Below are 16,293 nucleotides of genomic sequence, written 5' to 3'. Positions count from 1 at the left end.
CGTCTCTTGTGAATATCTTGAAGTTCGAATACGGCAGTAACATTGTAATGTTAATTGGCAATTTTTTTGGGTAAATTACTAACTTTATGAATATTTATTGGTTGAGTATGACATTACTGTTTCAGTATTGACTTACAGCATTTTGATAGCTCGGCCTCTGTTAAGAGCTGATTTCGATGGCGCATTTATTGTTGACGTAGGTAATTAAAAAAAATGTGATGGTACTTTGAGTACAAAAGTGTTGAATGCTTTATTTTTAGATCAATATTTACGGGACTTAGTCCCGTAGGATGTTTTGTACAGATATTATATTAATTAAATTAAATTAGGTTAATACTTGTAAATAATTATTTAGGATAAATTCATGGTGCTTCCATAAAAGTATCAGATATAACGTTATTAGTTAAAATTATATTTTTAATAGGTTAACAATTTAGTACCTTTTCTTTCAAGGAGAAGTGTTTTAATTTTTATAGCTTAACATTATGTGTTATATTGTTATTGTGACTTATTTATTTATTCAGATTTTAACATGGTTGCCTGCTGCAGATATGCAGTTAGTTATATAAACGAAATGACTACCTATAACGTATACGTTTTATGGATAATGGCAAAATATGGCTGTGTACTTCAAATGTAAGGAATTAAAAGATATGTTAAGTTTACACTCTGTATGATTCCCATTTCTAACCCAATACTATCCTTTAAACTTTAATCATATTTAATATTAAATTTATCGTACTTTGAAAATATTTCTTGCACCTAAGTACTGCTTGTTCTCTGTTTCGCCCGAGGGTTAACTGGTAGCCAATGCCTTCTGGCATTAAGTTCGCCTTTTGTACAATTTTTACTGTGCAATAAAGTTTAAATAAATATGTAAATAATATGACGGCTTGCGATTTCTTCAGACGTCTAATTTACTTAGCAATCGCAGTAGTGATGTAAAAAAAACAGACTGATAAACGATTATGAAATGGGTTCAATTCAACCCTTTGATTACCAAGGACGTCTAATTACTATACATATAGGTAATTATTATTATACTCTTTGGTCTAAAGCTACTATGTGTACCTACTATCTACTATCTAGGTACGACGTAAAGAACTATCTACAAACTTCTATGAAATTAGGACGTATAAATAACACTTGCACTGCGTATGCCATCAATATCGTTGCAGACTTTTCTTGGTCTAAAGGGGCCCACTGATTAACAATCCGCTGGACGGTATCGGCCTGTCAGTTGTTCGGAACTGTCAACTTTTTGTTCTAACTGACAGGCCGATACCGTCCGGCGGACTGTTAATCAGTGGGCCCCTTAACTCTTATGACTCTCGTTATGTATTTACCACTACCTGTGCGATCTTACCAATATAATAATATAGATGGTCAAACCAATTTGTCAGTAAATGGGGCATTATCTATGAAAAGGGACCTTATTGTCGATGGCGCTTACGCCGCACAGCGTCGCGCGGCATTGTATTTATATCGGAGCATCGTTAATAATGGCGTAAGCGCCATCGACAATAAGGTCCCTTTTCATAGGTAACGTCACAAATAGGAACAAAAAAAACTATACTCATCCTTTTCTTTTGGGTGCTAGTGTAAGTATGACTCTCTCTGTCTATGTTTGAAATAAGACAGTCCTTTGACACACTATAGTAAGTCAATTGTAGTGTCTCGTTTTTCAATTTTTGTACAGTGCCTAATTAACCTTCATGCTTGAAAGTATGTTTTTTAATCCATCACTAATCACTGATCGATGAAAGAAATGTCACTCCTGACGTTTCGATCGTCAGAAAATACCGGTAGATAATGGATTAGGTATATTTTTTGAGTTTTAAATGAATTTATAATCTATTTTATGTAAATTACTTTACGTCAAGTATAAAGTGAAATAAAGTGCCTTAAAATGCTAACTGCCATAAGTACATATATCAAGTAGGGATATGATTATTTTAAAATAAAAGCAGTGAACTTCTACAGAGTAATAGAACACGAGAGACTTTTCGTTAATAGGTATCCATCGTAAGTCGATTTTATTTTCTTCTACATAGGTCCTACCACTCCTACGTATATCGTAGTGTAACGATTTGGCTCTTATATTTAGCCAGGCGCATTGAGGTAATAAGTACTTTAGTTTACTTAGTTCCTACGAGTAGCATTTCGTCATGTTTTTTTGGCCCAACCCGGACACGATTATAATAGTTTATTATGATTAAAATAGTACTCTGCCCTCTTGTAAAACAAATGTTTTACAAGGGGGTAAAGTTGTTTTTTTATCCCTCGTGTTAATATTGATACCCAAGCAAACGAAACATCTAAAAATTGAACCGCGAGCGTAGCGAGTGCTCCGAAAAGTGGGATCTTCGTATTCTTCGTTGTTGAGGATTTCACAAGGGTTTTAACCTGTCGAATCCCACGATATGACGTCACCATAAGCGTTCTGGCTCATATATGAGCCGTGGGAGCTGACAGATTAAACAAACTTTGCTCCCAAGTGAAGCATCTCCCGTTAAAGAAACAAAGCTCATCCACACACAAGGCAAACCAAGAACAAGCGGGCATCTCGTTCGTTTTTGCCCAGGACGAGCAAGTTGTGGAATGACCACCCTTCTGATCTGAGGTTATGAGGTATTTCCCTTGCGCTATGACATGGGGTTCTTCAAGAAGCAGGTATTTAGGGTTCTCAAAAGGTTGGCAACGCATAAGTGGCTCTTCTGATGTTGCTTATGACCATGGGCGGCGATGACTGCTTCCCATCAGGCGGCTCGCCTGCTCGTTTGCTTTCTATTAGATAAAAAAAAGAAACAATGTTTTTCACCTCTCAATCCATTTCGTGATACTTAATTGTAACTGAACAAACAAAGAAATAAACAACCCCTTAATCACTTCACAACAAACGTAGTTCACAAGACATAACAAACAAAACATTTTGAATAAAATATTGGCGCCCCACATACCCGAAATAGAGTGACCCGCCGTGCCCTGTGGACGATACCGAAATAATATACAAATTAGAGCAAACACCTACTCTTTAGTTATATTTAAGATTTTAATCAGCCGACCCATTGGTAGGTATTTACGAGGGGCGTTCAAAATATTCTCGGTATTGATATCTTACGACCTCTTCTAAAATTTCTTTCGTTACTGGCCGCTAAGGTTTATTCATTGACATTAAAAAAAAGTATAATTCGAACCGAGATGGTCTTTTGTTTTTCTGCAATTGCTGAACAAACATGAACATCATGTGCGAATTGACAATGTTAACTAAATTAGAACATCGATGCGTGATAAAATTCTTGACAAAACAGGGTAAAAATCAAAAAACCATAAAAGAGGAAATGGATTGTGTTTACCGTGAGTCTGCTCCTTCTTTATCTACCATTCAAAAGTGGTCAAGCGAGTTTAAACGCGGAAGGGAGAGTATTGAAGATGACCCTAGACCTGGCCGGCCTGTAGTAGCTACTTCACAAGAAAATATTGATAAAGTGGAAAAACTTATATTGGAAGATGGTCGAGTGAAGGTAAAATCTATAGCACAAGTAACCAATCTCTCTATTGGTACCGTACATGATATTATACATGACCATCTTAATATGTCAAAAGTAAGTGCAAGATGGGTTCCGCGAATGCTGACTCGGCTTCAAAAAGACATGCGTGTAGCTTGTTGTTCCGATTTTATTGACCTGTGCGGTGAAAATCCTGATGAGGTGCTGCAAAGAATAGTTACTGGAGATGAAACCTGGGTTCATCATTATGACCCAGAGAGTAAACAAGAGTCCATGCAGTGGCACATTAAGGGTTCAGCTCATCCCAAGAAGTTCAAGGTCATCCCTTCAGCTGGCAAGGTCATGGCCACGATATTTTGGGATTGTGAAGGAGTATTACTAATCGATTATAAAGAAAAAGGTGTAAATATCACAGGACAGTACTACGCTAACATTCTACGTCAATTAAAGGATGTAATTAAAGAAAAGAGGCGAGGAAAGTTAACCAAAGGTATTCTGCTTCTGCATGACAACGCCCCCGTCCATACTGCTCATATTGCCAAGGCAGCTATTGTTGAATGTGGGTTTAAAACTGTTACTCACCCACCGTATAGTCCGGACTTAGCCCTCAGCGACTTCTTTTTGCTCCCCAATCTTAAAAAGGATCTGCGTGGAAATAAATTTTCTGACGATGAAGCATTGAAGGCGGCAGTGGAGGAGCATTTTTACACGAAAGATAAAAAATATTTTTACGAGGGATTAAAAAAAATAATTGATCGATCTTTTAAGTGTATGAACATAGGGGGGGAGTATATTGAAAAATAAAAATATCAAACTTTTCGTACTTGTTTGTTTTCATTCTCATACCGAGAATATTTTGAATACCCCTCGTATGGTAGGTGCCTATAAAAACCGTGCGAGTTGTAGTCCAGTCATTATATCCAAAAAAACGACCCTACCCGTGAATAATCAGTTCTTGGATTTTTTTTCGTAGGTCCCTAAAAATGGCCGAGTTATTCAAGAAAAACCGTTTTTCGAATATACACAGGAGCCTGATTCAGTCTACTTTTTGAATTTACACTCCCAGTGACCCCTCCGAGGGACCTACGAAAAAAAATCCAAGAACTGGTTATTCACAGGTCAAAATCTATAATGACTGAATTATTGGGGGAGGTCTCCCACCTTCTGGCATACCTATACCTACCTAAAGTGTCATTCTATGGAACTTGCTAACTATATAAACAAATCGCCATATTGAAATTGTCGAAAAATATTAATTTTCTCAAACATGCAATGAAATGTCGTCGCTCCGGGCGTTATATCAGGCTTCGAAGTATCACGTTTAGGGCGGAGCAACTCCAGAGAACTGTAAAGGAATTTCATACGAAATTGAAGGCCTAGGCCGGGAAGTAATTTTTTTTTAAATTCTAATGTAAACATGGGGTCTGTGTCCATGAACAGACTAAACAGCCGAATTATATATATTTTTTTTATATTTTTGGTGAATGAATGGTTATCGGACCAAAATATCCGTGTTAACGCCTGTTATACACGAACGTACTGATATTAAGAATACGAATCTGTATGATTCAATGTGTAGATGAATAAATTTAAAATTTTGTCTATACGTAAGTCACCAGAGACCATAGACAATATTTAAAATCCTCTGCATTTATTTTATTTATAGAAATTGAGATTCTTATTATCAGATTGTGTATAATGGCCCTAATAAGGTCTATTCGAACACTACACACGCGAAATACGGACGCCTTCCGTAAAAAAAAAACAATTATGGCGTGATTGGAAGAAAAATTAAAAAACTTTTGTTGTGAAGTTGGATTTTTATTATAAAGATTATAAATTTGTTTTTTTGAGTGGTGTATTTTTTTATTTCATTGCATGTTTGAGAAAAGCACTATACATGCCTAGCCGTGAAAAGGTCTTGCCGGCTTCGTATCACTATCCGGCCTCCCTACGGTCGGCCGGCTATACCTACTCACCCGGCAAGCCCTTCTTTCCCGGCGTCTGCAGTAATGTACTATTACTTTACACTTTATATCGAAAACTTAAACGCGAAATTGTTACTTTTGTAAGGATTCCGGTACTGTTACGCACGGTTAGTCCACTCACGATTCCTCTATGTAGGTATTTAGCAAAATAACTCATTCGCAGGTATATATATATATTCTCTTCAAAAACATAATATTTGCACAACATGCGGGCGTTTGCCAGAATGCTAAACCAAACATAACGAAACGCCTATGGTAAATCAAGAGCAAATGTAATTAGTCTTTCAGTGATTGCTTTGTTATTTTGCCTATATGATTTACATATTCAAATTAAATTAAAATACCCATTACTTACTTTCCCGCATATAAAAAAATATCTTAATTTTAACGTGTTCACTTTGTAGATACTTAAATATGGTTAAATATATAACCATGTTTGCTATGATAAAATTATCTGATCGTCCAAACCTGTGCTAAATTTGCCATTAAAATAAATTACCAGTTAAAAAACACACTAGGCAGAGAGCACTGAGCAATCGTTGAAATCAGCCCTTATCAAACAATCTGATCCAATCAAGTCATATCACCGGAAACATGCGCTCACATGCGTGAACCGTCGTATTTTGAACTTTCAACTCTAAAAATACATCGTTTGTGACCCCGTGCGTCGCTCGCGCAGTCGTGCCGGCTTCTGAAAGGTCAAACCACGCTGAATATGCCGTGTCGCATAAATTACGATAAATATCGATTTAATTTATCGATCTGATTAACGGGTCAAACTTTTACAAGTGTCCATGTTTCCGTGTTGTGTGTTAAGTGTGTTTCGTTTGGTGTTTTCAGTGAGTTCACATTGGATGAAAATGAAAACAATGGTGTTATGTGTCGGTAGGCACGGAATTGTACCTATTTGAGATGGTCTTATCAGACATAATCGTCACTCACTATTGTGGATAGGTAGGTACGTCAAAAGTCGCTTGTAATGAGTGAGCAGCGTTCTTTAACTGTTTAATTCCGAATACTTCTGAAAATACTAATCGGGTTGGTCCTCTAGTCTTTACAATGTGTTACATATCAACTGTAATCTTGTATATAGCTTCTGATTGAGGTTAATACTTAGGCACAGAATAAATAATAGTACTAAATACAGAAGACTCACTCTCAAACAAAACGCGTCTGTTACGATCAGCATAGATATGGCCGCTAGGTAGCGACAGCGCCACGCGCGGCTTATGGCTTTCCCCAAAATTGGGGCGGAACGGATGTACTTTTAGCTACCTGTAGCAAAGCGACGAAATCGCGGAGTGAGCCACGCCTGACTTAGGTATAATGCTACGGTTACATGTTTACGTATCTATATGTTCTTCAGTCATGTAAACAAACATAGTTTCAAACTTGAGACTTTTCATAGAACAGTTTTTCTAGTAAGTCTATAGATATGTGTTATATTATGGCATTTAAATCTACAAAATCCACACCGCTTAAAACCCAGCTGATCAGTTTTTTCAGTACTTACTTGAACACAGTATAAAACCTTAATAACGTTTTTTAACTTAAGTAACCGTTATTTACTTTAGTACAATATAGGTACATATACAATACAATACAATATTTATTTACAATACAATTTAATATTTTAGTGTTTTTCAAACAGCACGCTTACGGTGAAAGATGTCATCTCAGTACAATTTTGCAAGATTTTGCGTTTTAAGATTATAAATTGTATGGAGATGTGCATTTGTCACCGTATCCATGCTGTTTGACAAAAGACCTACTATAAGGTCTATAAGTAGGTATGTATGAAAATGCAGCGGTACTTACACCAAGCACTATTCATGCTTTGATATAATCAAATGTTTCATTTATATTGTTTTACAAACGGTATGTATTTCGGGTAAGGTCAATGTGGCTAATTCCGTCATAGGGACTATTCCGTCTACGAGCGTACCTATATTTCTGTGGCTTCAATCGCACGAAAATAACCCCTTCTACTTTTGATTGCTGAAACTATAAGCAATCGCTGCTTTGTCGATGAAATTATCAATTTTGTTCGTTGTTCGAGAAAAACGCTAGTGGACGCGTTGTGGTCCATACAATACAATACAATACAATACAATACTCTTTATTGCACACATCGCATACACGTAGTCCATATGACGGAATTTGCCACTAAAAATTATTTATACGTACACAATTAATGAATGGTTATAAAACGTATTAAATATTATAGGCTTTCTTTCACTAGTGTGTAGTTTCTACAAATACCTACTGAAAATACAGTAGGTACCTTAGGTAGTCATGCTAAATTAGACAAAACATCTTTCTTTCAATCTTCTCAATGTATAGGTAAGTTAGGTAGTTTCTTCACGGCGCTTTCTTCTCGGTCACATGATTTCCTAATAAGTATGTCTAATTGTTTTTATTTTGGGATGTTACTTAATGCTATACGGAGTTGATGTCTTTCACATTCCTCACACGCGAAAGCAGCCGATCTATTAAATATCGCCTCACTGGCCTAGATATTTCATGTCTGACATAAGGCAATTCATGCCTATGTCTCATGGTTCGTAGCAAGTCCAAGTAAGTTTCTTTATCGATTTCTGTATTTCTCCGGTCATTGAATGACATAGTGTCGTAGCTTATCGATGGAGCCGTGGATGTTGTGCTCCTACTGGTAGCAGTTGGTTCAGGTAGAGGTACTGGTGGTGGAACCACTAAAGGGTAAGGGTATGGCACAAACACTAAATTACCAGGACTCAGTCCTGGCTGCTCGGCGTGGTTAGTTTCTGGCTCGCCTTCATTGCTATCGCAATTTTCATCTTTTGTGTGCTTTTTGGATCGTCGGCGGGAATGTTTCGAAGAGTGTTTGATATACTTTTTGTTGGAGGTCTCCATTTCGGCTGAACCTGGTTGGACTTCGTACCGCGATTTCTGTTTGCGTTTGTCGTCAGCGCGATAAGAGTAAGGGGACTGTTCGTAGTCGTATTCTTGGGACTGTCGTGAGTCGTGTATCTCGCTACTACCACTGTCACTGTGTCGGTGCTGAAAGCTTAGGCCAGGGGCAACTATGATAAATATCTGCAAATAAAATAATTATTCCATTACTGTTGACAAAAAATTAGTACCTACATAGATACTTACACGATAAAATACACGAAGTAGGTACCTATAACCTCAATTTTTTTACAATACTATGATAGAGATGCGCTTCTATTACCATCCTTATAATATGATAATATTGATAATGATAAAAATATTATACATACTAAAACCTCCAAAAGTAAAAAGCTGGGTATACTTAAATACATAGGTATTGTTTTTTCGAATTATAAGTATGTACCTACATAATTTGATAATATGCATTACAAAAAAATGGTAATTACGAACGCCCAATATATTTCTTTTCAATTACGATTAGGTAATCTTTACCGCGTTGTTTCAAAATGTAGCTATGCAAGTATGCAGTACCTACCAATAAACTTTAAAAAACATTTAAAACAAGTTATTATAATATATTACTTTATTACTAATAACCTTAATAAAAAATAAATACATACCACTGTTACTTTCATATTGATGTCCACGATACGATTTAATTTTAAATTTAATTATTTTCTTTTTATTTGAATATATAATTTCAGAGCCAACTAGTTCGCACGAAGGCGTTTGTTTCTATGAAATAGTCGTCGTAGTTCAAGAGTTTTAGGGCTTCAACACATTACCATTGTTTCACAGGTTACCTAAGTTATCTGAAAAGAAAAATAGTACCCAGGCGCAAGCACTGTTACGGCAACCATTGTTGCGTTGTTCTCTAACACTGAATAGGCTTGGTTACTGAAGCACTAGAAGCTGTATGGCTAAATGGTATAAGTAAAAATCTGGGGCTATGTGACAATAACTTTGCGTAAACCTCATAGAAATCAATATGCCTAAATGAAATGCGTCTTTGAATTATATTTTTGTGTTATTTAAAAGCGCACTTATTTATACCTATCTAAAAGTGCTGTAAAACCAATAAAATTTAATAGTCTTTTAAACATCTAATATACAATAACATACTACACGATATTTCATGAAAAATTTAAGATTGATTATGTGTGTACTTAAATAATATTATCGTTTCGTTTCTAAATGTAACGATGCTGCTGTAACGTCACAAGACGGCACTTGTTACTTTAATCACTCGATATTTCATGGATTAACCATCCACTCTTGACTTTATATCTCTCTCCCTTCATTCAAAATTTGAACTCTATCGATATACTTATAGAGTTCAGATTGTTCTCTCAACTCCCGCGCAAGCGGGGGTGCCGGGTTGAAGGTGGCTGGGTCATGACCTCAAGGAGTCGGCTCCTGAAATACACTAGACATGGAGCAACGCCAACTCCACTACAGAGCACGTAATATTAACACTTTGGAAAGAATACTGGCTTAACCGCCTCTATTTATCATAGTCTATTCACCTTTTTCTAATAAGTGTTATTTTAAGATACTCGTAAGAAAAATGTCATATGCTTCTTAAGGATTGATAAAAACATATTACTATATTGTTTTGTCGGCGCAATATAGACTTTTGCGCCAATTTGATTGTCGTCAAGAAATAGTTATTTAGGGATTCGTAACAATGTAGTGTAGGCGGGCACTAATGAGAACTATAGGAACTTGACTAAATTATATAGGTAGCTAAATTATATAGTATTTCCTGTTTTGTAACTCTACATCAAGTTGACTATTTATGAAAAACAATTTAATATTTTAAATAGAAAATGTATATGCAGCGAATTTTTTGCAATAACTTATTGGTACTGAAAAGGGTGAGGAGGAAAACGAACTTGGAAATATTACTTATTGCTTGGACCTCTAAATTATGAATTATAATTCAAAAAGCTACGAGGGGCGTTCAAAATATTCTCGGTATTGATATCTTACGACCTCTTCTAAAATTTCTTTCGTTACTGGCCGCTAAGGTTTATTCATTGACATTAAAAAAAAGTATAATTCGAACCGAGATAGTCTTTTGTTTTTCTGCAATTGCTGAACAAACATGAACATCCTGTGCGAATTGACAATGTTAACTAAATTAGAACATCGATGCGTGATAAAATTCTTGACAAAACAGGGTAAAAATCAAAAAACCATAAAAGAGGAAATGGATTGTGTTTACCGTGAGTCTGCTCCTTCTTTATCTACCATTCAAAAGTGGTCAAGCGAGTTTAAACGCGGAAGGGAGAGTATTGAAGATGACCCTAGACCTGGCCGGCCTGTAGTAGCTACTTCACAAGAAAATATTGATAAAGTGGAAAAACTTATATTGGAAGATGGTCGAGTGAAGGTAAAATCTATAGCACAAGTAACCAATCTCTCTATTGGTACCGTACATGATATTATACATGACCATCTTAATATGTCAAAAGTAAGTGCAAGATGGGTTCCGCGAATGCTGACTCGGCTTCAAAAAGACATGCGTGTAGCTTGTTGTTCCGATTTTATTGACCTGTGCGGTGAAAATCCTGATGAGGTGCTGCAAAGAATAGTTACTGGAGATGAAACCTGGGTTCATCATTATGACCCAGAGAGTAAACAAGAGTCCATGCAGTGGCACATTAAGGGTTCAGCTCATCCCAAGAAGTTGAAGGTCATCCCTTCAGCTGGCAAGGTCATGGCCACGATATTTTGGGATTGTGAAGGAGTATTACTAATCGATTATAAAGAAAAAGGTGTAAATATCACAGGACAGTACTACGCTAACATTCTACGTCAATTAAAGGATGTAATTAAAGAAAAGAGGCGAGGAAAGTTAACCAAAGGTATTCTGCTTCTGCATGACAACGCCCCCGTCCATACTGCTCATATTGCCAAGGCAGCTATTGTTGAACGTGGGTTTAAAACTGTTACTCACCCACCGTATAGTCCGGACTTAGCCCCCAGCGACTTCTTTTTGCTCCCCAATCTTAAAAAGGATCTGCGTGGAAATAAATTTTCTGACGATGAAGCATTGAAGGCGGCAGTGGAGGAGCATTTTTACACGAAAGATAAAAAATATTTTTACGAGGGATTAAAAAAAATAATTGATCGATCTTTTAAGTGTATGAACATAGGGGGGGAGTATATTGAAAAATAAAAATATCAAACTTTTCGTACTTGTTTGTTTTCATTCTCATACCGAGAATATTTTGAATACCCCTCGTAGGTACTAAGAATTGCTAATAAATGTAATAAAAATAGTTTCAGACCTTTAGCGATAGCTTTCTGATTTTGACAGCAGTTTCAATTAAATAATTTGTAGATCTATTCTAAATTCTTCATAATTTGTGTACAAATGTCCCAGGATTTAGTCTCGTCTCTTCTAAAGCAAAAACCGTAATTACACTTGTTTAGTCATGCGTGTAGGTACGTATATTAAGAGTGTATTCTTCGTATGATCGTATTCAGTTCGTTCAGTATGGTGCGGGCGCAGGGCGACAGGTCACGACCTCGCGAGACGGAATTAGCCCAAAGCAGGTGCCTGCCAACTGCCGAGCTCGTGGCTATAGTCATTCGTCATACTAGTTAATATATTTGGGTTATTTTATTACTTCCAATTCATATTTCGTTAAAATTCGAAGAATTTTCAAAATCAAACAATATTCAGGTGATTTTTCATGGTTTTATGTTTGATGCTAAAATAATACTTTGATATAAAACGACGTGGAAACTATTGAAAGTGAAAAGCATCACTATCAACTGTATAAATTTACTAATAATATCTGGGTGACCGAGCTTCGCTCGGAAAACATATAAAAACTCGAAAATGCGCGTTTTCCCAGAGATAAGATAAGACCTAGCTAGATCGATTTTTCGCCCCCAAAAACCCCCATATAGTATCGTTAATCGTTAAATATCGTTAAAATCGTTAGAGCCGTTTCCGAGATCCCCGAAATATATATATATATAAATAAATATATAAATAAACAAGAATTTCTCGTTTAAAGGTATTAGATAATGCCTACAATTTACGCCTGGCAAAATATAGGTACACAATCACGATATTACATATATAAAATATAGGTAAACAATCACGATATATCGAGATGTAACACGCATATGTTTTCTATAAATATTTAATCAAGTTTAAATATAACTTTTTTTTTAATATGCTTATCAAATTGTGCATTGACAGTATATACCTATCGAAAGCTAAATACAACGATTATCTACCTGCTTAAAACGGTTCAGTTGCCCTGATCTGTTTATTGTACTTCAAGCTTTTAACTGTAAAATGTGCATATACCTATCAACTAAAGGAAAATAATCAAGCCCTTCAGTGCCCGATACCGGATCCACTAGTTATTAGCCATTAACTTATCACGAGCTGAAAAATTACAACTTCACCTTTGATGACGCAAACTTCACAATAAATCTTTATGTACCTACACTTTTCGCGCGTTTTCCTTTGTCCGCCGCTATCCTGCTTTGCAAACGAAAAATGCAGTATTATTGTTCTAGTTTCAGGTAACCTACTGCCTTCTTCCATTGCCCTTACACTATCGCTGTTATCGCCTTATCAGAAGTCACGATGCCGTGACCGGTCGTGTGTCTGACAGCGGATAACCATTCGTTCAGCGAATAACAAAAAATAATAATGTCTTATTTAATGTACTTCTATTCGAGATGGTAGGTAGGCCTTGTCACGCCTTGTTTTCCGTTTAATATCGTAGGTACGTTGCGTGTAGCGTCACGTTGTATGGGAAGATAGCAACATTTCATACAACTTCAACCAGATATATGTAAATGTATCGTCTATCACGGTAGGTAGACAGATAAATAAAAAGACTCATAGGTACTAAAGTAATCATACATTGTCAGCAATAAAATAATTGGTTGAGATTAATTTGAATTGAAATTAAGGTACCATAAATATAAATTAACAATTCAATAATTCACAATGCTGTGACGAGTGGCAAAAGACAGGGAAGGCCTTTGCCCAGCAGTGGGACACAATATAGGCTATAAAAAACAATAATACTTTGTTATTTTTAATTCAATAATTACCTATTTACCGTAAGTAAAAGAAAACGACGGGAAACATACAAGTAAATAATGGATAACGTGCAACTGTTTTGGAGTTTTTAGACCGCAGGTTTTCGGTCTTATTTTTAATAATTAACACTAGGTACCCTATGCAATCCCTCTGTGTGTTCATTTGAATAATATTAGCAGTGCGGCGATTCTGAAGTCATTTCGAACAGCTAAACTGGTGACTAGGGTTTGCATGACGGATCCGAAATGTATGGGAATATCCGCGGATCCGGATCCAGATCCGGATAATTTCATACATTTCGGATCCGGATTGCAAACCCTACTGGTGACACGGCTTAACTCAACAACTTTAATTACCCTGTTATTTTAACATTACCCATGTTTGTATGATGATGTAGGTCTTTCGTTTGTCAACCCGTCAAATAACTTGTTGTGACGAGACACTAAACATTGCAGTTTAGTGCAAATAACTAATGAATACAACTAATGAACTGGCTGTCACACAACATATATTCATTTGCAAAACGTATTTATAGTCTTGTGATTAATCTCTTAGTTTCCGAGTTTATTATTAAACAATGAAATTAAAACAGGACAACACGGACTTGAAATTTGATGTGATGATTAATTATACATTAGCGAGACAGACATTGCAATGATAAGCAGTTAGCCTGATTTAGGTATATGTTGGTATTTCGTTGTAGGAGGACTTTTAAAATGTATTTTAGACTAATAAAGTTCAAAAGGGTCCATATTTAACAAATAGGTATCATATTTTCTCGTACAATTTTAGTGTTTCCTTCTCCTCCTAAATGTCATTACATGTGAGCGTTACTTATCGTTTTCCTCGACTATTCATGTTTTTGAAGCTGATATTACTTGTAGACATAGCCATAGCCTATGACAGCAAGTTGAGTTCAACATTGTATACCTAAGATTAAGGACCCAACACTTTCTGTTTTAGTCTGTCGTAGGTAATCATATTATAATTGACTGCTGGGCCCGTCCTACAGTTCAGCGGTGACATCGTTTCACTCTAGTGCCACAGAAGGTTAAGAGCCTGTTATCGGCTCTTATCACACGGCTACGTACCCAGGTGCCGCCCCATTTGCTCGTTTGACCTGACACCTCAGTTATCAGTTGCTTGCTGTGATAACAACGCGCTGTCACGGTGTACCTGTTGATTTTTAACCCTTTTACCTATTCTTTTTTTATTTTAAATTTTATAAAAAGTGCTTCGCGGCAGTTGGTAAGGATTTTAATTGTTAACGATAATTGCATCGTATTGATTAAGCTCACATTGACATATCAATATACGTACGGTCTGCGTACACTTTACTCTTTCTCTTCTTTTAGAATATCTCTCCGTATTATCTAATATTTGTTTTCTTTACATTGTTAGGAAAAAATTAAAATTAATTTCTACTCACATTCGATATTTTAGATTTTACATTCCTCGAGGCTTAATAAATAAACATCAAACTCGTATATCGTATCGTTTTCTATTATATTATTTTATTCAATTGATTGATATCGCGGCCGTCCAATGTTATATGACGTATGCTAACATAAAATCGAAATGATGAATAGTTAAAACCCACCGTTATCGAGTACGCGCGTTTTATTGTAATTGTCACTTCATAGTCTCACAATGGAAGATACATCTTAATACTCTGACCTAAACATGAAGATAGATCGTTGGAACGATTTCTGTAAAAGCAAATCATTGTTTTATTTGTTTGTCGACTATCGATCATGGCGAATCGTATTGTATGAAGCAAATATCTATTTGTGAGTAATACGTTATCTGTTGGTACAACACTTGCGCTGTCAATGTGTGATGCTTCTATAAACAGCGACTTTTATTGACATTTACTTAACCTTAGATTATTGATAAAAAATATAACCATTATATTGATATAATTGATTGCATTATAAATAACTATTAAAACCTTTGTTGTTACCTCAAATGCTTGGATGGAAGTGTAAATTTACAATAAATATTTTTTTTTGTTATGATTTGGATTAGATTTGCGAAGTTTTACTGCTAGAATTATATTATTATAAAAAAAATTGTGTTTAACTCGACAGAAAAGATTCTTGAATCATGCTTAGAAACTCTGGCAATGCCCAGGATTCCACTTTTTGAGTCGCTCGCTATGCTTGTAGTTCAATTACATTATGGAATATTTCGCTCGGGGGTCATTATTTGATTTGGTGTAAATCGCATGTCGCCGGCGTTTTTCGGTACTAAACGAAGTTGGATCTTTACCGTGTCTTATACTTATAAGTAGTAAATAAAAAAAATATTTATACATGCCGTTTTCCATTTCACGATATCTTTAGAAGATCTATGTTTTTTAAGGCTCCAAAGGGTCAAAATGTCGTCTGATCAGATTTCCTCAAAACATGAGCTAAAAGTCAATTTAAATGTAAATTTATGGCTAGAATTTACTAAGTGCCTAAAACTATATTAGTTAGTAATAGTTAGTACATTCATTAATGATTACACAAATTAAATTTTGTCCTCCAGAACTAAATGGCACCATCGAACTTTACCGGCCCTCGCGGTACCGTCATTGCGCAAATAAATACCTAAATTAAAGATTTTTGAAAGTTTTACCGTGGACATGCCAATTTACACCAAATCAAATAATGACCATCGGGTCCCAATATAGCACGAGGGGTAAAAAACAACTTTGCTCCTTAAACAACTATTTATTGATGAATGAGTAATATTTACCGACAAATATAATTTTTTGAGATACTACTCTAATTTA

The 16,293-nt window shown here is 35.8% G+C and overlaps 2 protein-coding genes across 2 annotated transcripts in view; one reads left to right on the top strand and one right to left on the bottom strand.

Moving 5' to 3' along the window:
- Positions 1 to 7,935: 7,935 nt before the first annotated feature.
- LOC134652625 (uncharacterized) lies at positions 7,936 to 9,230 on the bottom strand. Its single transcript, XM_063507786.1, has 2 exons — positions 9,052 to 9,230; positions 7,936 to 8,572 (listed from the first exon to the last, which is right to left on the bottom strand). Exons 1-2 carry the CDS (start codon positions 9,064 to 9,066, stop codon positions 7,937 to 7,939), a joined length of 651 nt encoding a protein of 216 aa, XP_063363856.1. The 5' UTR covers positions 9,067 to 9,230; the 3' UTR covers position 7,936.
- Positions 9,231 to 14,495: 5,265 nt separating this feature from the next.
- LOC134652749 (uncharacterized) overlaps positions 14,496 to 16,293 on the top strand; it is a 44,762-nt gene continuing 42,964 nt past the window's right edge. The window contains exon 1 of the mRNA XM_063507910.1: positions 14,496 to 14,762. The gene's annotated coding sequence lies outside the window, so the exon portion shown is untranslated. The remainder of the gene's footprint in view (positions 14,763 to 16,293) is intronic.

This window comes from Cydia amplana, chromosome 12 (assembly GCF_948474715.1).
Source record: "Cydia amplana chromosome 12, ilCydAmpl1.1, whole genome shotgun sequence".
NCBI classification, from domain to species: Eukaryota; Metazoa; Arthropoda; class Insecta; order Lepidoptera; family Tortricidae; genus Cydia; species Cydia amplana.
This window is presented reverse-complemented; position numbering and strand designations above follow the sequence as displayed.